This window comes from Etheostoma spectabile, chromosome 11, assembly GCF_008692095.1.
Source record: "Etheostoma spectabile isolate EspeVRDwgs_2016 chromosome 11, UIUC_Espe_1.0, whole genome shotgun sequence".
Classification (NCBI taxonomy): domain Eukaryota; kingdom Metazoa; phylum Chordata; class Actinopteri; order Perciformes; family Percidae; genus Etheostoma; species Etheostoma spectabile.
In genome coordinates this window covers 12,905,001-12,925,774 of record NC_045743.1, presented here as the reverse complement: position 1 = coordinate 12,925,774, position 20,774 = coordinate 12,905,001, and the positions used below count along the sequence as shown (strand labels likewise).

At 41.4% G+C, this 20,774-nt stretch overlaps 1 protein-coding gene across 1 annotated transcript; it reads left to right on the top strand.

Moving 5' to 3' along the window:
• Positions 1 to 2,588, top strand: vgll3 (vestigial-like family member 3). The gene is made up of 4 exons (XM_032529768.1): positions 1 to 344; positions 1,121 to 1,457; positions 1,596 to 2,135; positions 2,261 to 2,588. The coding sequence occupies exons 1-4, from the start codon at positions 240 to 242 to the stop codon at positions 2,299 to 2,301; spliced, it is 1,023 nt and encodes a 340-aa protein (XP_032385659.1). The 5' UTR covers positions 1 to 239; the 3' UTR covers positions 2,302 to 2,588.
• The last annotated feature ends 18,186 nt before the right edge of the window (positions 2,589 to 20,774 follow it).

The window sequence follows — 20,774 nt, the reverse complement described above, 5'->3', positions numbered from 1 at the left end:
CATTTTGATCCATTTTGTGGCCCCGGGTGGTGCTGGTGGAGCGCTCAGCGGGAGGCACATTGTCTGTATGCAAACTGGACGACATGGCTATTGTATGCGTTTGGGCATATATGGAAGCACCGATGGCTCAGAGGAATCAGCCCGTCTGAAGTATAGGAGTAGAGAGTCGCCCTCGACTGTGTTGTGCGCGTTTCTCTTCTCCGACTTTCTCTTCTCATTAACCGCTCGGGTCCTTCGCTATGAGTTGCCTGGATGTGATGTACCACCAAAGCTATGGAGCGCACTACCTCCCTTCAGCGGCGTACAAGGCGACCTACTACAACCACCATCACCAGCAACAACAGGTGAGATATTCTAGATTCAACTTTTAAAGTAACATTACGTGGAGATTTTTTTTTTTTTTTTTTTTTTTTTTTCAGAGTAGAGGACATTTCAAGAGATGGGTGGAAGTGTGAATTATTTATGTCCAAAACTCCCGCACAACTATACTGTGAAAAGCACAGCAGTTATTTAAGATAACAGATAAACATTAGGCTACAAATCAATGTAAGGTAACTTTCGGGACACCATCAAATTTAATAATGTCACCTGCCCTAAAATCAAGAGAATATTAAATAGGGTTTATCTATATTTGCTAACTTCTTTTCAGGACACCTATTGACTTCAATTTCAGTTTTGAATGATTACATTCCAGCCTGAGGATCGGTATTCACCTCAGGTCAGGCGTAATGACACGGAACTATTAATCCTGCGGTCAAATGGTGATGTAATGACAGCGGGTCAGTCACTCAGGAATGTGGATGAGGCACACTGAGCTTTACAAATAGTTGGAATGCAGTATGGGAAAAACGAAATTCATTTTCACACACAGTTCCCAAGCTGCTCCCAGATAATAATAAAAAATACTGGTATGATACTTTGAAGCTATTTGTTTATTATTTGATAGTGTCTATACAACTAAACACATAGGAATTGATTGTTCTAAACTTATATTTAGCCTCTACTAAAACTACATGTATTTGCTTTTTTTTTTATTAAACTCAAGTTTACTCCTGGTTGGATCTGTAAATTTATCTCTCCCTCTCTCTCTCTCTCTCTCTCTCTCTCTCTCTTCTTCCAGAGGAGGCTGAGTGTTTACAGTAAGATGCAGGAGTGTATGGAGCAGCAGCAAGGAGGAGGAAGAGCAATACTTTCCAGGGATCAGGGCCTCCGGCATGGTCCTGGAGCACCAGGAACCGAATCAGGTCTTAGATCCACACCCGATTCAGAGCTGAAGGATGGTACTCAACCAGCAGAGGCTGAGTACTTGAGCTCCCGGTGCGTTTTGTTCACCTACTTTCAAGGTGACATCGGTGATGTGGTTGATGAGCACTTCTCCCGGGCTCTCAGTCAGTCCAGCACCTTCAACAGCGAGACCAAACCGATCCGAGTGACTCAGCCTAATGCCCCATGGAAAGGTGAGGGGAGCAATTAATCTGAAATTTTTCTCAAGAGCAAAACACATCCATTTGACCACAATTGTTGTTTTAAACAATGGAATAGTTTTTAGTGGCAGTGTATTGAAGTATAATGTCTTTGTGACGTGTTTGTTTCAGATGGTGGGCCTCTCTCCGAGGGTCAGAGCAGCTCAGTGTGGAACAGCACCTATCCATCCCAGGCCAGTCCTTGCCTTCCCTCCGTCTCAGTCCACCCTGACTTCTCCTCCAGCCCTGTTTCCTTCAACCATCCGGATGGAGCTCTGTGGGCTGACCACGTTCTCTCCCAGGCCAGCCTCCCGCCTCCGGCTGCCCTCCCCGATAGCTGGTCCTACAGCCTGAACCCCCAGAGCACAAGTGGCTACCCAAATGTCCACAACGTCTACCATCCTCACCCCCATCCTCACATCCACACCCGGCACCACCACCACATGCTCCATTCATACCCAACCCACAGCCCAGCATTGGATCCCAGGTTTAATCCTCTGCTGCTGCCTGGTGTTAGAAGCCAGAACCAGCCAAGCGCCAGCGCAGGGAGTTCCCCACACAGCGAGGGGGTGAAGACAGAGATGGACCCCATCCGCAACAGCCCTGTCACGACTGCCTCTGTCACCTGGAGTCCCTCGTCCCTCCATGCATCCTTGGAGGTGTATGACTCAGGTAGATACAAAACACATTCTACACAGAGTATACGTTGACTTGCAAGCATGTGTCAAAATGTATTCTAGCTTGTGCGGTAAGTGAAACTAAGCACAATAGTAATTGCCCCTCTTTCTCTCTTGCAGCTCTTGATCAGACCAAAGCAAAGACGTCCGTTTGGTTCTAACTGATGTACTGACAATAAAAAGGAATGTCAATTCACACCAAAAAAAGCCCGACAATGTTGCTCTATCAATGTTTGGCTGCAACACCAGCACTGTAATGTACAATGTAGATGCTTACTGTAGCTTAAAGACTATGACTCCTGCACTGTCCACACAATTTACAATGGAGATGAACTCAGGCTCTGGACTTAAATGACAAGGATCTGCTTTGGCTGCAGGTCAAGACCCTCAAAGAACAATACAAACAGACTACTAGCTTTAAGAAAGGGAGGAAATCTCTTCTTTGGCACAAAATACCATTTCTCTTTCATGCAATGTGAGACCAAGTGGTTCTGTTTCAAGAGCTTGATTTGGATCCGCATTTTGTTTTGTACAGTAAATGTTGACTGCAAATGTTTGTGTGTACAGTTTTGCCATGCTAAGATGCTGTTTGCTGGATGACTTTTGCTAAAAATTCTTGCCTAAATGCTACTTTATTTTTTTTGCCTTAAGGGATTGTGTAGTGTAAATATTGGTACTGTACGTTTAAGTAATAAATTCTTGAACTGTATTTGCAAGTGAAGATTCTTTTTCAGAAACTAATGTACCCCCAAAATATGTAGAACTCAAGCAAAATATTCACTTTCAAAGAAATCTTATTTTCCAGAGGATTTTGAGCACAAGACTGTGTTCAATTCATTTAAATCCCTGCTCCAAGAATCATACCTGCGTTATGCAACTCATCATGCTAAACTTTCCCATCTCGCGGTATATTATGGATGATTCTTCTCTTGTGAAACCAGGAAAAGTCACTTTATTTTGTTTTTGTTTTTTGTAAGACACCAAACACTGATGGGTAGTTTTGCCATTCACTGTAAAAATGTAAGTAACCACAGTTCTGAGGACCTTCCAATAACTAACTCTTATCAGTTGCTTATCTACACATTGGCAGAGCAGACTGACAGAAACAGTCATGGGATGTGGCATCCAACCAGAATATTAAAAATTGAAGAAACCTGTTAAGTTATTGTTATCTCTAGCAAAAGAGGAGATTTATCCCAATTCGTCACAGCACAGATATATCTTCAACTTTACTAAAAAAAAGGATTACAGATCATTGATTGTTGCAGTACTTACTGTAATAACTTTAATGTTTCAGGTACAAACACAGCTAAAACAGAAAGGAGCCAAGTTATGGTACCAGGGCAAGTGGGTTACATTCCACAGACAGTTACTGTAAGATACCAAGACATGTCTGTCTCACCACAAACACACATGTGAAAACACGCATACTCCCAGACTGAGAAACACACACCAAAGAATGCATTTCCTGTCTGGACAGGAAGGTTGTCAGAGAGTGGCAGACTCAGACATTCAAAGTCACACGCAGAAAGACAGATTTTAGGTACCATGGTTATTATTGGTTATTGGTTATAAAATATATCATGCATAAACAGAGTTTATATGATGCATGAGATACAGGAGTTTGATGTTTGCATGGTACACATGTGATATGCATTATACAAAATCACATCCTGGAGATCAGTGATTGAATTTGAATCTGCAATTTCAAGAATTCAAAAACTGATCACAATGTTGGTATGAGTCCTGAAAATAAGATGCTTCTTTATGTACATATTTCATTTCATTGGTTCAATGCCAGGACCAGCATCATTTGTACCCATCCTGCACAGCTGTGTGTGTGTGTGTGTGTGTGTGTGTGTGTGTGTGTGTGTGTGTGTGTGTGTGTGTGTGTGTTGTGTGTGTGTGTATGTGTGTGTGGAGTGGACTGACCAGGTGGCATCATCAGCAGTAGGAGCCCACTAACATTCCAGCCTCCTTCTCTCCCACGTCGGCCATTCTCCACTAAACAGCAGGACTTCAGATCTGGACCTCAGCAGCTGCATTTCCATCCAAAGTATCAACAAATCATAATGCAAGTGGAGAAACCAGAGTGGAAAAGGCTAATTTTACAATCAGAATTGATTGCATTTGTCAGAAATGATACCTGTTTGTTATCAAGAAGAAAAATCTCTTTCATATATTGGATCAGGTTGGATTGTACAATACAAGATTTACTGAAATTCTACAATAAAGTGCATATCAATCATTGATAATAATGACTATTAATTGTTATTCATTTTATATAGCTAATAATATAGGCTTGATTCAGTCTTATTTCGCAAAACTTTCGACAAGTAAGCAGCAATTTGTTAAGGCTTTGTTTAATACAACTTTCAACTTTCTAAAAATGTTATGTTTTTTTACGTTAGCTGGTATTGAGTCCCCAGGAGACACCGTTGGAGGTGCTGCGGGAGTATGGGGTGAGGGGGTCCCTTCTCAGGGCTATCTAATCTCTGAATGCAAGAGCTGTGTCTGGTTCTCGGCATTAGGTCGGTTTTGGTCCAGGTGAGGATTGGCTTCCGCCAGGGCTGCGCTTTGTCAACAATCCTGTTTCAAATATTTATGGACAGGATATCAAGGCTTAGTCGGGGTGGGGAGGGTTTGCAGTTTGGTGGGCTGGGGATCTCATCGCTGCTTTTTGCAGATGACATGGTCCTGATGGCATCATCGGCCTGTGGCCTTCAGTACTCACTGGATTGGATCGCAACCGAGTGTGCAGTGGCTGGGATGAGGGTCAGCACCTCCAAATCTGAGGTCGTGGTTCTCAGCAGGAAACCAATGGAGTGCCTTCTTTAGGTAGGGAATGAGTCCTTACCCCAAGTGAAGGAGTTTAAATACCTTGGGGCCTTGTTTGCGAGTAAGGGGACAATGGAGCGGGAGACTGGTCGGAGAATCGGCACAGCGGGTGCGGTATTACATTTAATTTATCGCACCGTTGTGAGAAAAAGTAAGCTGAGCCAGAAGGCAAAGCTCTCGATCTACCAGTTAGTGTTCGTTCCTACCCTCACCTATGGTCACAAACGCTGGGTCACGACCAAAAGAACAAGATCCAGGGTACTCAGGAGGGTGGCTGGCATCTCCCTTAGAGATAGGGAGAGAAGCACAGTCACCTGTGGGGAGCCGCTTCTCCTTTGTGTCAAAAGTAGCCAGTTGAGGTGGTTCGGGCATCTGGTTCTTGGTTTCAAATCCAGGTCGTTCCGGGCCTTTCTGTGTGGAGTTTGTATGTTCTCCCCGTGTTTGCGTGGGTTTCCTCTGGGTGCTCCGGTTTCTTCCCACCATAAAAGACATGCATCCTAGGTAGGACTACAGTTGAAAAATAGCCAATTGGCTAACACTGGTGCATTTACAGAAATGTTAATAAATGTGCATTGTCGTAATCAAATAAATAAATAAATCTAGGTAAGGATGCCTCCTGGGAGCCTCCCTAGGGAGGTGTTCCAGGCACGTCCAGCTAGGAGGCGGCCATGGGGATGACCCAGGACTAGGTGGAGGGATTATATCTCCAACGTAGCCTGGGAACGCCTTGAAATCCCCCAGTCGGAGCTGGTAGATGTGGCTCGGGAAAGGGAAGTTTAGGGTCCCCTACTGGAGCTGCTGCCCCCGCAACCCAAAACTAGATAAGCGGATGAAGATGGATGGATGGATGGTATTGAGATGGTTACAGATGGCATGGTTAACGTTCTGTGACACAAAAAGACAGTGGAGATGGTTGTGGACGTCCAGAAGAACTCAGCCTCACTTGCCCCCATCACCATCTGTGACTCCACAATTGACACTGAGACTGGAGTCTTTCCGCTTTCAACATCAGCTCCCTCATCAAGAAAGCACAACAGAAAATACACTTCCTGCAGCGGCTGAAGAAATTTAACCTGCCAAAGATGGTGCACTTCTACACAGCTATCACTGAGTCCATCCTCACATCCTCATTTGGTACGCTGCTAGCAAATGTAAATGTGCTGTATTTATACAGCGCTTTTCTAGTCTTAACAACTACCCAAAGCGATTCTACATCATACAGGATACATTCTCCATTCACACACATTCATACAATGTGGCCGAGGCTGCCGTGCAAGGTGCCATCTGCTCATCAGAGAAATACTCACACACATTAACACTCGGGGATAACTCGGGGTTCAGTGTCTTGCCCAAGGACACTTCGACGTGGGACTGCAGGGCCAGGGATCAAACCACCAACCTTCTGATTGGCAGACAACCGCTCTACCACTGAGCCACAACCGCCTAGCACGGCCAAGAACAAGGCCAGAATGCATTATGTTATTCGGTCAGCAGAGAAGGTGATTGGCTACAATCTGCCGCTGCTCCAGGACCTATACGCCACCAGGAGTCTGACGTGTGCTGGAAAAAATGTGGCTGATCCCTCCCACCCCGGCCATAAACTCTTTATCAACAAGGCCCGGAACCCACCCTGACTCTCTCCACGCTCCACCCCTGGCTCTTCATGCCACTGTACTCTCTCTCTACTGTGATCCTTCTATCTTTATTTAGTATTTAATACATACTCTGTATATATACGCATACCTATGCTGTTTATACCTATACTTATATTGTTTAATATTCCATGTAGAGAATGTGTGACATGTACCAACAACACCAAAACGACTTCCTTGTATGTGTTAAAAAACGTACTTGGCAATCAAACTCTTTCTTATTCTGATGAATGAACATTATCTGACACAGAAATACAACAACACCCTGGGGGAAAATACTTAAACAATCAAGGAGTTGCTAATTCATGTTTGTCATGTCATCATGGAAGAAGTCAGGGACTTTTATTGGGAGTATGTTTACACACATTTGATAATCATAACTTGATGGAAACTTTAGTCACTGAAATCATGTGATCCTCCTTATCTAAGAAAAATCTGAGTAGGCATAAACCAATGAAAACATGAGTTTTGCTTATTATTGTAATTTACTGTTCCATGGGTATGTCTTACTGTCTGCCACACACAATGCAACTATAATTTTAAGGTGGAAAAATCATTTACTTGTGGGCGTATGTCTCATTTTGTTAATGCTGTTTGCTCTCTTTGGGTTCATTCGAGCAACAAAAAGACAGGTTGCAATTAACGTGTCAATATATTTTGTGCATTCAGAAAATGTGTCAGCAAACACATTTTGTTATAATTGTGTATAATTCATTATTTGCAGTATGACTTCTCAGTTAAATCATCCTAGTATTTAGTACATTAGAGATTCTCAGAGCTCAGAAAGGAAGAGCAAGAAAATTTAGGCAAAGCGAGGTGAGACAATCGAAAAATCGGGAGATAACTTTCCAGCTAGGTAGGTCCTCTCCTCTCCTCCAAAGTGCCTAAGCATTAGCATTTAGCTTCTGCATCAGCATGTAGTGTACTTATATGCTAACAGGCCTCCCACTGGCAGCCTTGGAGAATCACCACAGGCACTTCCACTGCAGGAAGAACACTAAGATACAGCAATACACATCTTCAAGCTATATAAAAGTGAATAATATGTCAATTATAACGTTGATGACCTTTTTTTCATACCTTATAATGTTGCATGTGTAGCATTTGCTTCAATCAAAGTTGAAATAGCCTTTGTGTGGATATTTAAGATCTTCAAAGCAATGATTGTCATACAGCATGCATGCAATATTAGCTACTCTACATAATTAATTAATACTATGCAGCAGCATAATCTCCGACTTACTCTTGTAAACGTCAGAGAAACCTAGCAGTTACAAGCCCATACACACACACACACACGCACACACAAACACACACACACATATACACCCACACACACACACAAACACACAGACACTAACACACACACACACACACACACACACACCAACCACGTTTCCATACACAAAAGACAGCAAATGAGAACAGGAAGAACCCAGATCCAATCTGTGGTTTTGGATCTTCATCTCCTCATTGCCATGATTGCATCTTTTGTAACCATCTATTCTATTTCGAAACAGAAAATTGCATTCATTTTCAGAAATGAGAGGAAATAGCTCTATTTGCTATTTTGTTTTCTTGGAATTCACATTTTCTTCTGATCTGGTGAGCCCCGTTTGAACCGTACATGATCCTGGCTTGGACTAAACCTCCTCTCATTGATGCCTTCTAACCCCTATACATGTGTGTAATTTCTTTATTCTATTATTTAAGTAGTGCAGAGGAACGCTGAATGGGAAGAAAGAAGAGTGTTTTGTGTGTGTGTGTGTGTGTGTGTTTGCGCATGCAAGCGTGTGTGTGTGTGTGTGCGTCCATGTGTGTTTTTGCATCAGATGATGAAAGAGTATTGTATGTTTTAAACTCTTCGATTTGTGATTTACTGTCATGTTGTCTTCATTTATACCACGGCCATGACAAATACTTGTTTCTAATTGGCTGTCCTTTTTTGCTTCCGCCTCACCCATCATTTGCCTATATGAGGACACTGTGTTGTGAATTGTATCAATCAGTTGAACTGAATTGAATTGAATTGAACTGACATGAATGAAGTGCTGAAGAAAGAGTCAGAGAACGGGAGACAGAAAACAGATGCTGAAGGAGAGTAGCAAATTGGAGAGAGTCAAAGTCCATGAAAGGAGATGAAAAGAAAGAGTGGGAGGCAGAGAGGGAAAGCTGATCAGTCATAACACGGCCCAGCTACACATTCCAGAGTAATTGAGCGGATGATTAGTCTTCCAATCAGCAACACAACACCAGCTGTCTGAACACAAAACTATATAAATATAGAGATCAGGGCGGAGAGGAGAGGAGAGGAGAGAAAAGGAGAGGAGAGGAGAGGAGAGGAGACACTAAAGGCGAGTAAAAGAGGCACATGGCAATCATAATCCCTCCTCTCTGTCCCTTTTTTCCCTTTTCCCTTTTCCCTTCAAACATTTTTTTCTCACTTCCACGAGCCAGCGCCACACCTACAAATCACTGGGGTAATTAGAGCTAATTTGCCCTCCTCGTGCGAGTATTAGTGGTATTAGGGGTATTAGTGAAAGGCTCAGCTTTCACCACTCTGTTTATGTCAACAGGGCAGCCTAATGAAGCATGCTGGGAGTGTCAGAGAACAGAGCCCTGCTGATTATGCTTCATTTGCAAAGTCGTCTTTGTTAAATGATACCTGGTTGTTGGTTACAAAATGACTGGGACACCCATGAGAAGAGACGTGAGAACAGCAGTATTATTAAAAATAGCATTAGAACAATAATAGTTACAACACTTTTTTCTGTTCTCCATCTTATGGACCAGTTCTTCTTTGCAGCTGTTGAATCCATTATTGGATCACAGTTACATTAGAGTGTGTTAGTATAATCCAAAGAAGAAAGTGGATGTGAGCCCAAAGTTAACAAAATAATTTAAAATAGCAAAATGTGATATTTATTTAAACCATTTCTAGCAAAATCATTATCTGGGGCTCTTGTCCTCAAAATCACATACAAAGGACATTCACCATTGTTGAGCCGTTTTGCGAAGGTAACAGAATTTAATAAATGTAGACAGTATCGGTTTGGATGAGACAGCTGACCAACATTCAGCCCTGCTCACTGTGTATTTCTCTCACAGAAAAATGAATGCACTGACCAATTGGCGGACCAGAATGACTTCACTTTTGTCACTTCAGGATGTTTAACTAGGATTAGAGGCAAAGTAAAGCATTTGTAACTTTTTCAAGAGCATTGGTGTTTATGCGTGCAGTCTCACATGGCACAAGGTGGGGAATATTTGCACAGACCCATGATCCTGAGCGTGGCAAGCATGAGGACTGTTTGACCTCCAACTAGTGAGAGCAGGCTGTTAAATCATAATTTATTACACACTCACACTACAGCAAAAGATTAACATTCACGCCTGTTTACAATGTACACCAAGAACATCCACCCATAACACAGGCAAGCAGCCACATTCCTCAGCCTGCCCACACACAGAGCGGCCATAATACATGATGACACCTCCCATTGCCAGATTTCAGAATTTTTTAATTTTACTTTAATCAAGATCTGACTCCAAATATCACTGCAGAGTAAGATTGTACTGGGCATTTGAGTTTTGAACCTTGACAGCTGGAAAAAAGAGCATGGAGCTCAGTTAGGTTGGGGAAATTAAACTGAATACAAGACACAGCATACAATATAAATTCATAGTTTTTCCCTGCTTTTGTTTTCTTCCATCATAGGGAAATGCACTCCATTCATAAAGGCCAGAGTAGCAGCAGTAGGTTGTTTCTGTCAGCTCCACTCTGGGTAATGTGCCAGCAACCACAGAGGCCAGTACATAGCTGTCATTCCTCTGCTCACTGAAAGCACATTTAGCAACCAGCACCTGTTTCCCCTGCTCTGTCTCCAATGTAGGCTGCTCCGCCACAGTTCTGCCTGCATCTAGAGGAGCTGGGATTCAACTCATATTACTTTTTTATACGCCAGTACAAGAATTTCTGGAATGAAGCTATTAGACTATTTTTATTGCTAACACTTACAGTGGTAGTTAGCCCACTCAAAGCCATGACAACAAAATATGCATAACACTTCAAACTGTACAGGATGTTTAAACTTTCCACTGGAAGCTTTATGACAGTGGATTAGTGGCTCATTAAAGGCACAATAAACTTGTTATTTCTTTGTATGGGGCTTAGAGGTATAGTGAAGCTAGTTAAGCTAAGTAGTAGTAGTAGTAGCTAAGTGGTTGTGGATCATTAGCAACTCCATTCAAAAGCAGGGAAATGCTCCGTAAAACTTCTCATTGGTCGACTGGTCTAACTAACTGTGGTCTATATATATGTACATACACTACCGGTCAAAAGTTTGGGGTCACTTAGAAATTTCCATTGCACTCCATTATAGACAGAATACCAGCTGAGATCAGTTGCATTTTTTTTTTAAACAGGGCAGCAGTTTTCAGATTACATTATGTGCTTACATGATTGCAAATAGGTTTGCCAGTGTTTTTCTAGTTAGTTTTTTAAAATGATATCAGATTAGTAAACATAATGTGCCTTTGGATGATTGAATGAATGGTTGGTGATAATGGGTAATGTAGATACACTACCGGTCCAAAGTTTGGGGTCACTTAAAGATTTCCATACCACTCCATTATAGACAGAATAGCAGCTGATCTGAGTGTGGGGGGGGGGGCTGATCTTTAATGCAATATCTACATTACCCATTATCAGCAACCATTCCTCCAATCATCCAAAGGCACATTATGTTTACTAATCTGTTATCAGTTTAAAAAACTAACTAGAAAAACACTGGCAAACCTATTTGCAATAGTGTAAGCACATAATGTAATCTGAAAACTGCTGCCCTGGTTAAAAAAACAATGCAACTGATCTCAGCTAGTATTATGTCTATAATGGAATGCAATGGAAATTTCTAAGTGACCCCAAACTTTTGACCGGTAGTGTATGTATAAAATATTATTTTATTATGAACAAGTAAATAAGATTGCCATTGTTTAGCCGCAGAAACAGGAAATTAAGGACTGCAAAAAAACAAGTTCAATTTTCCAAAACCCAAACAATTTTAAAATTTCTTAATAGAAAACTAAATAAAATTGTGTTATGATGTTATCTGCTGGCATAAACTAATATTAAACTAATAAAAATTATAGTCACTTTACACTTGTAGACTTGTTTTGGGAGGAATGTGCACCGTACTACTGATTGACCTCCACTTTTTTAGGTTTGTATCAGCCTAGAACACAAATTATTTGGAAACCATGTTCGACCGATTTTGACAGAAGCTTTTACTTTCCACTTACTTTTATCATTTTGACCTGTTGATTTTTAATAAGTGTTTTGCTGACCCTCAAAAGCAAGTCAAGCCGCTTATAATGTTCTGAATAAATGGCAAACTTACATGAGTTGTGTGGTGCTTTTATGAGCCTCTTTCTTTTCAACCAACAGGGAGTTCAGAGGTCCTGTTGGAGTACACCAGCTTCTCAATTTTCCAAAATAGGGGCTTGAATCTAAGTCACTGTGGTTGAAGGGCATCTTTTCTAGCAATAAATCCTAGTGGAACTCATTCTAATATCAAAACTTGTGGGTTCCCACTAATGCCTGCGTCTCTGTACGCCTGTTTGTCTCTATATGTTGCATCTGTTGCTCCATTTGTTTTTCCCAACCATTGACAACCACCTATAGACTTAAATCTCCCCAAACCCTTTCTCTCTCTCTCTCTCTCTCCCAATTCAATTCAATTCAAATTGCATTATTAGCATTTATCTATCACTCTCCTGTCTTGTCGTATTGCTTGTTATTAGGGATGTTATCAAGAGGGATTTCATTACTACTAATACTCTATTATTGTGATGCTTTTGACGCAACATGAATCAAAAACATGTTAACTGTATTTCAGAAACAAATTACAATCAGTGCATAAATTACTGGCTGTGAAACAAGCTGGAAATTAATCTGAAGGGAAATATACTTTCATTCTTAATATAGATGACAATAACAATAATGTTTAATTAATGTAATACAATGCAATTTCAATTAGAATTTGAAAAAATGTCAAGAATTTCCTATTGTGATTACCCAGTGTCAAATCAGTGGAAAATGAGCTGAAAACACAGCTACTCAGCAGTGGGGACACCCTTGCTCTGCCACCTGCTTGTCAATCATCACGGCTTGTGTTACGTGACCCTACTGCTACTGTCCCATGCTGTCCATAATGACCATACCACACATACCAGAGCTAAAGAGGGGCATTCCTGGACCATAGACCCCAATCGTTGTTTTACTTTTTTTACTTTAAAGCTGTCACTGAGACCAGGTTTGATTATCAAAACAACGAAAGGATGGTTTCCTGAGGAATATGTGGAGTCACAGTTAAGTCTGTTACAGATAATTGAGTGTAGAGTGTTTGTATGTAAACCAGGGCTGGCCTGATATAGTGTGTGAAGGCAAACATTTAGATTCTGGTGTATTTTTGCCACTATTCAAGAAACATCAACTTGGACTGTTGGCAATTCATTTTCCAACGGCTGCAAAGAGAAAAGACAACCATTTCATGACTTTAAAAATTCAACTGTAGCTGGTTGACTGTTGTGCTTTTCTCTGTTTGATGGTGTCAAACATTACCGTTAAGAGGCCAAAAGAAAACAAAAAACAAAGAAAGCAATGAACTTATCCTGCAAACTAGTGTTGTATAAACCCTGCTTTTGGTCAAGCACTAAAATCAAATGGATCATTTCAATTAATCATGTAAATTTAGCAAGTAATTGGGGTGCAATCTCAAACTGAAAGTGTGCCTGCGTGTGTGTGTGTGTGTGTGTGTGTGTGTGTGTGTGTGTGTGTGTGTTTGTGTGTTTGTGTGTGTGTCATCATGTCAGTGGAGAGTGTAATCTGAGGGATAACATGGTACTTATCCAGTTGATCCCCCCACCTCCCGGGTTCTGACAGGTTGACATCCATCATTCTTCACATTAACTTTCCCTAATTGGCAGGTAATTCCACTCTCCCCTACTGTCCCTCTACTGTCCCGCTATTGTCCTTGTACTCGGCCCCTACTGTCTGGGTCTTTATCCACCAATCTAACCAGGCACACTGCTGCCAGAAAGCCCCCCCACCCCCAGCAGGACGTCTTGTCCAGGCCCAGAGCTCTGGTAGGCCCTGTCACCGTAACATGGGGAAGTGAAGTTGGGAGCTTCCTCTGTGGTGGTGACCCCCCATGCTGGGAAGCTCTCTACAAGGCTGACAGGAGAGCCGGCCCCAAATAATCTCAACCTGTCAGCATCTGTTGCCCACCCATCCCTTTCCACACACACAACTCCCACACTACATGAATATATCTTTTAATGACATGAAGTTAGCATCATCCACCTATGATCCTTTCTACATGCCTCACTCACCTTAAGCAATCTATCAAACTAAAATAATATCAGTATGGACTACTAAATGTTTGGCACAAACTTTCAGCAATCAAACAATTGTAAAGTAAACCAAAAACTTAATGCTCTGCAACATCAGCACAAATGCTCTTTTTCTTTCTGCTAAAATAGACACATGCTTTTCTTTGTCATTGCCACATTACACACTTTAATGCCCCACACCCCAAGCCTTCAACATTCAGAACTTGATCCCATTTCAGTTATGCTACTGTTAAATCTCAATCATACAAGCATGCACATTCCAGCTGTACTGTAGTTCCTCGACAGTGATTGACAGGTGTTTGCAGAGTCACTGCAAAGTCAGACATGAGACATAAGGGAGTCCTGCCCTCCTGTCATGTCTGTCTTCCCATGAGTCCTTTGTAGCTGAGGTGGAGGTGGCAGGAGCAGTCAGGAGCTTGTCAGAGCAACAGGAAGAGTCTAACACACTCACTCTCTCTCTCTTTCTTTCACACACACACACACAAACACACACACACAAACACACTCACAAACAGTCAGCTTCCCTCTCTCTTACAGGAACAACCCTCATACACTCTCGCTGTCAACCCCCCAGTGAGTGTGTCAGCTGTCATTTACTTCCCAGACTTCCAGTGAGCAGGGGAGCTTCCCCTCTCGCCCACCCCCTCACAGGTGACTCTCACGGGGGGCTCCATGCTGGGAATGCCAGCCTCTCTGCTGGAAGCCTCCATCCTGTCAACACATGCCTTTTCGTTTGTACACATTTGTGCGTGTTTTTTTGTTTATTAATGTTCATATAAATGTTGTATTTGTGCATACATGTACTGTATACGTATTGTTATTTTGCAAGTAAAAACACAGAGCATATAAAAGGATTCAGGTTTGCATCTTTATCTGTATATGTAGATCTACATGGTAGTTTTTTGTTTATGAGTTTGTGTGTGTGTGTGTGTGTGTGTGTGTGTGAGTGTGGTGGGGGGAGCATGCGTGGAATGTGTATGTGATATAAAGGCTCTCTCCTCACGCCACAATGGTGTCTTTGACAGCAGGAGAAGGAAGGCTTTGTTTGGTGACACCACACAGTGTTGTGAATGCCCGACATTGCTGCCATTCCTCTCTCTATGCCCTCCGCCAGGCTACTGGCTTATCAGGGATTCCTCTTTTTTCTATCTGCCCACGCACACCCTTACTGTGTGTGTGTGTGTTGTGTGTGTGTGTGTGTGTGTGTGTGTGTGTGTGTGTGTGTGTGTGTGTGTGTGTGTGTGTGTGGGGTGTGTGTGGTGTGTGTGGTGTGTGTGTGTAAGTGAGGGGAAGAGTTTGTGAATCAGAGTTGCTTACACCAATGAAAATGCAAATTAGCTCTGGAGAAGAATAGACCCTATGTTTGGTTACATATTTTCTCCCCAAGTGGACCACTTTGGCTGCCACATATTCAAACAATTTCAAGTTGCTGGCTAGCTGATTTGTTTGATTATTGCCCTTAAATGTATATATATATATATATACTAAATGACGTAAAACATAATCAAACAAATGTAATGTTAACGCAACCGTTATGGCTGTTAAGATAATGAAAATAATGTCAATGTTGATCAAATTGTTGATGCTTCTTTCTCCTTCTTCTTCAACTAATGTCAAACAGATCATCCAGTTAACCACTCATCAGATTTATCATCTTAAAACCTAACCATTTCTACTTACTACACAAAAGGCAACACAACAACAAGCATACACATAAAGTATGCGAAGATAACTGCCTAAGATAGGCTCTAGTTTTAAATGAGTTTCACATGAAATCAGACTTGAACAGTAAGTATCCATCCAGAACCAAGACAATATTAAGTATTATGTTCTCTTTTACATTTATAGACATTTGAATTTAGACAAAAACTGCATGCCTTTCTTCCTTGCAGAGAAAAAAAAATGCAAGCAGCACTCATCCTATCTGCCCGGTTCTCCATTCTATTCATTCCATAAATTAGATCCAGAACCAGGCTTTTCTCATGAACCATTCGTACATATGGCTACAGAAAGTAATGCATTGTAATTTGAGAAAATGAAAGCTCAGATGGGCTGATCGGGAATCTTGCTCCATATGTGGTCATAAGGGGCAAAGTTACCTCCCCTTTCTCTGCTTTGTCCACCCAGAGAATTTGGCCCGCCCATGAGAAAGAGACACAATGGCTTTCAAACAAGCAACGTGGCAGTTGGTCAAGGCCACACCCCCACCCTCTACCCTCCATGACTATGGTAAGGCCATGGCTAAATTATGGTTAAGGTTAGGCTACGAAAATGAAGCAGAATGTGGTTTAGGTGGATACAAAGGTGAAGGTTAATTGCAGGATTGTGATGGCATGCTGGTCTTCTGCATTAAAGTCTGCCTGAAGTGTGACATGCTACACGTCCATCCATATCCCTGACCTCCAAATTTCTACTATGTGCATTGTTACATAAGGGACATACTACTTTCTGCTCTGACACTTAAGTTTAGTGAGGGAGTTAATCTGAGATACAAAATCTTCCAATATGACCATAACTCCTTGGATACTGGGCTGTAAGGATGGTTAAACTTGATTAAAATGTGGTTTAGAGGGGCCTTAAGCTATTTTCTTTACTCAGATACCTGTGGTTACTTAAGTAATTCAGCATGTCTACCACTGAAAGACATTTTAACTTTAGCAACCTATGCCAACCTCCTGGGCTGGTGGGCAGACGTGTCTCCTGTTGTTTTTTGGCAAAACCAATAATTAAGAATTTAGTACACATTAACTCATGGACACACCAACACACACACACACACACACACGCAGACACACACACACACACACACACACACACACACACACACACACACACACACACACAGCTGCTCAGCTTTTCATGAGCTTTGATGGGCCTTACAGGGGCTTGGCAGCAACAACCCAGTGACACTTTAATGTAGGATAAGGCCATGTGTCAGTTTGTTCAATATTGTCCTTTAAAGGTATAATTGGTGTTTGTATTTATTTTTCACACATATCACATATTTGAATTGTTAACGTTAAGATGAAACATAAACATGCAGAATCTTAGCTTGAATGGTGGTTTCCCATTAGGAGACATATTGATGACATCGACAATAACTGGAATACCTGGAAGGGTGTGAATCTGTTCTGACCGTTAGTGGCGTGTTATACCCCTTTGTGCCAGCAATATCAATCAATTCATTTTTATGGGACTGTCCATGAATCACCTTTTCAAACACAAGGAGGCACACATAGGTAAAGAGTACAAGTGCACTCTGGACAACTTTGTCATTGTATCATCAGACCTGGGTGCATTTCCAATGGACATAACTGAAGAGTAGGGGCTTGGATGTCTTCTCATCTCCATCTGGTGGTGAGATGGGTCAGATTGAAGAGGAGGCTGTCAGACCGGTATGCCCAACAAATGTGTTAGGGTTTAGCTGGTAAAAGCAAATATTTCACCCCTTAACTTTGAACAACTTTTTTTATATACAGTATGGACAGAGGTTGGCGAGTCAGAAGGTGACGGCTGGTGGAGGATGTCAAGAATTAGAAATTGGCCCTCTGAGTAATTGTAACTCCAGACTTCAACAGAGTACCGGCTAGAGAGGTTCATGTTTGTGGTAGTCTCAGACGTACAGAAATGAAACAGGAATTTGGAAAGGTTATGGTGACAAGTTGCAAAGGTTTAGGAGGCCCAATTTGGGGTTCATAAGGAAATGGTAGGCCGTCACCCAAGCTGTTCTGGAAGGGAAACACTGGCCTAGTGTAGGGAAATTTCCAAACAGTCTTGTCAGAAGGTGGAGCTAACACTTTGAAGGACATGAAGTCAAATGCCGGGCTTCATGGACCCGCAAAGACAAGGATTGAAGATTGTTGGGATTAATTTAGCAGGTGAATATAGTAGAAAATATATATGCATAGTATATACATACTGTATATATAACATACAATAGTACAGTGGTAAATCATTTTGTGTTGGTTGGGGTGCAACTCTTGGCAGTATAGATGCAATACAATCTAGGAAGTCCAGAATGAGTCAAAGACTAATGAGTTTGAAGGGTTATTAGACACTGAAACACTATACAGCAGTTCATAACACAGGATTGTACGACTCTGAAAAGGCATTGCTGAAAAAGTTTTGATAGATGATTTTTGAATTAAAAAACAAGACCCAGTGCAGTAGGGGGATTGCAGATTTTAACGCAGGATCTACTGCAGGAGGAGGATGGAATGACATAGACAACAGGAAATATTAAAGACTGGCAAGCATAGAAAATGGACAGAAACGATGCAGGAAAACAGCTGTGGACACGAGAACTATGACTGTAATCATTTTATTCTCTATCTCAACAATGGTGACTTAAACAGCAGAGCTTTGCCATTGGTGTCATAAAGTAATATACCAGGAATGAGAACTTGCATGTTATTTATATGGCCTAACGCATTCCCAGAGGAGGTTATACTGTGGAAAAACTTGAGCAACAACTTTTTTGCCTGAAACCTTTTACATGGGGATCAACACTATGATTACTGAGTTGATGCTTTATTTTTTGATGCAGTGCTATTGTTGATTTGATCAATGTTTTTTTGAGATAACAGGCATAGTCATTAAACATCTCTGCCTTAATTTTCACAAATAACAGCTTTAATACCAATAATAATAACGCAGTTGATGTCTATTAATTATTTCCATAATAGTTTTTATGAAAAAGCATCCAAACAGTCATACATTTAGAGTACATCTCAGCTGATTTAGGATATCAAAGCTGACAAAATACAGTGAATAAAAACAAGTGGTTTCTGGCAGATAGATGCTGGAGCTGTTAAAATGAAGGATCTCAAGGTAACTAGAAAACCTTGAGATCTCACTGTGTAAAAATTAAAACGCAGTCCTATAAAGGAAATGGGTGCATTTGCAAGACCTCTGCAGAACGTTATCAAATATATTCACTGTTGTGTTTATATTTCTGAGATAACAATATGTCAGGAATTTCTCCCATTTTATATCTGATTCTGAAATCACCAGGGAAAAGTCAAGGTTTTTGGTCTACTGTACAATGTTAATTTCAAAGATCACAATTCACAACTGTGGTTTTTTTAGCTCTCTCTCACAAACATCCTTTTCCTCAAGCCATTTTTTCTGCTTTTCCCATTGTTTTATTAAAAATAACATTCTAGGGCCATTCTGCTGGGATGTGGGAGGGTTGAGTTATTCTTGTCAATTTCCTAACACTCTGCCTTTAGGGTACAATTAGGTTCCTTTTATGTTGTTGTAACTTATTTCATCACACTCCTCCACTGACCCTCCTTTTTAGACTGAAATACAAACATGCACACTCACACACACACAAACACACTGACAGAACAGATGATAATATGAACACACATGGTCCATTAACTCTACTAGTCTCCCAGGAGCCTCCTACAGTTGAATGGCAGCCATTCCATCAGACTCATTAGCACTGTTGTGGGAATTATTTTTTTTTTTTAAATTAGCCTTTTCATTGGCCTCTTTCTGTCTCTCAACACACACACTTACACACACACACACACACACACACACACACCACACACACACACACACACACACACACACACACACACACACACACACAAGCTATCTGCTCAGTTTGTGACGTTGTTTGCATCTGTATGTGCATGTGTTGTGTGTGTGCCTGTTGCCATATGTGGGTTTGTGTCTGTACTATATGTGCTTTTTTTTGCATGGACATTTTTTATCTGTATTACTGTAATGTATGTGCAATAATACATATGCATGTTTTGGAGTGTAAAAAGCATTTGTCAATGTAACGAAAATAAATAGCGATTTATGTAAGGTGTGTCGAGAAGTGTGCCCGTCCATGTTTGTGCGGCATGTGTGAGTGTGTTGTGTGTTTGCAGTCTTGCTGCTCCCACGTCCCTGAGAATGAGGCCAATCAGATTGGACAGACAGTTTATTTCCAAACACAAGCGTCTGGCCTGCTGCCTCACACACATTCCAATTCTTCCAGACAGACTTTCAGAAGCCGGAATTAAAAGGCATTGGAGTTGTTAAAACATGACATTCCCAAAAAAGGGCTGCTGGGACTCGCGACTACCCAGAAACATCCCACATGACTCAACGCTGCAGGAATGACAGCACCGCCAGGGTCGCTGATGAAGGTCCTCTCATAGATATAGTTTCTCTATTACACTCCTCTCCTCTTTCTATTTCTGTCCTTCTGCCTCTCTGTCATCATGCTCTCTCACACATTAGATCATTCTTAACTCATACATCTGTCTGTGTTTTTATTATCTTATGCAGTTAGGTTTTGAGGGCCTTGCTCAAGGGCACCTCAACAGTGGTATTGAGTGAGGGGCAAATGTTGTTCTTTTACCTATCAACCCAGATCGGACTGTTGTTAGAAATCTTTGTCATATTCCACATACATATGAAACACTGTCTGAGTGTAGCTTTTCTACAGTCTAAGTCTGATGGAGCATGCAATTCTATAGAATAAACCAAATCACTAATTGTGTCAGGAAAATGGTCCAATTTAAAGATGTTTTATATCAGCAGATGAAAACCATCTATGTCCATTTCAGTCTTCATAAACCCAAGTGTGCCCACACACATACACACACTCACTGTGAGGAATGCTGTGTGTGTTGTGAGTGGGAAGTGAGGTCAAACATCACTATCAGGGACTGTGTTCATGTATTCAACTCTCATAGAGGCTGACTTGGTCGGCTATCTGTTTAACA

Excerpts from the sequence above, each read along its gene's own strand:
- vgll3 (XM_032529768.1), top strand. The coding sequence starts at position 240 with ATGAGTTGCCTGGATGTGATGTACCACCAAAGCTATGGAGCGCACTAC. Across the intron at positions 345-1,120 it reads ACCATCACCAGCAACAACAG|AGGAGGCTGAGTGTTTACAG; the intron begins GTGAGATATTCT and ends CTCTTCTTCCAG. Across the intron at positions 2,136-2,260 it reads CTTGGAGGTGTATGACTCAG|CTCTTGATCAGACCAAAGCA; the intron begins GTAGATACAAAA and ends TCTCTCTTGCAG.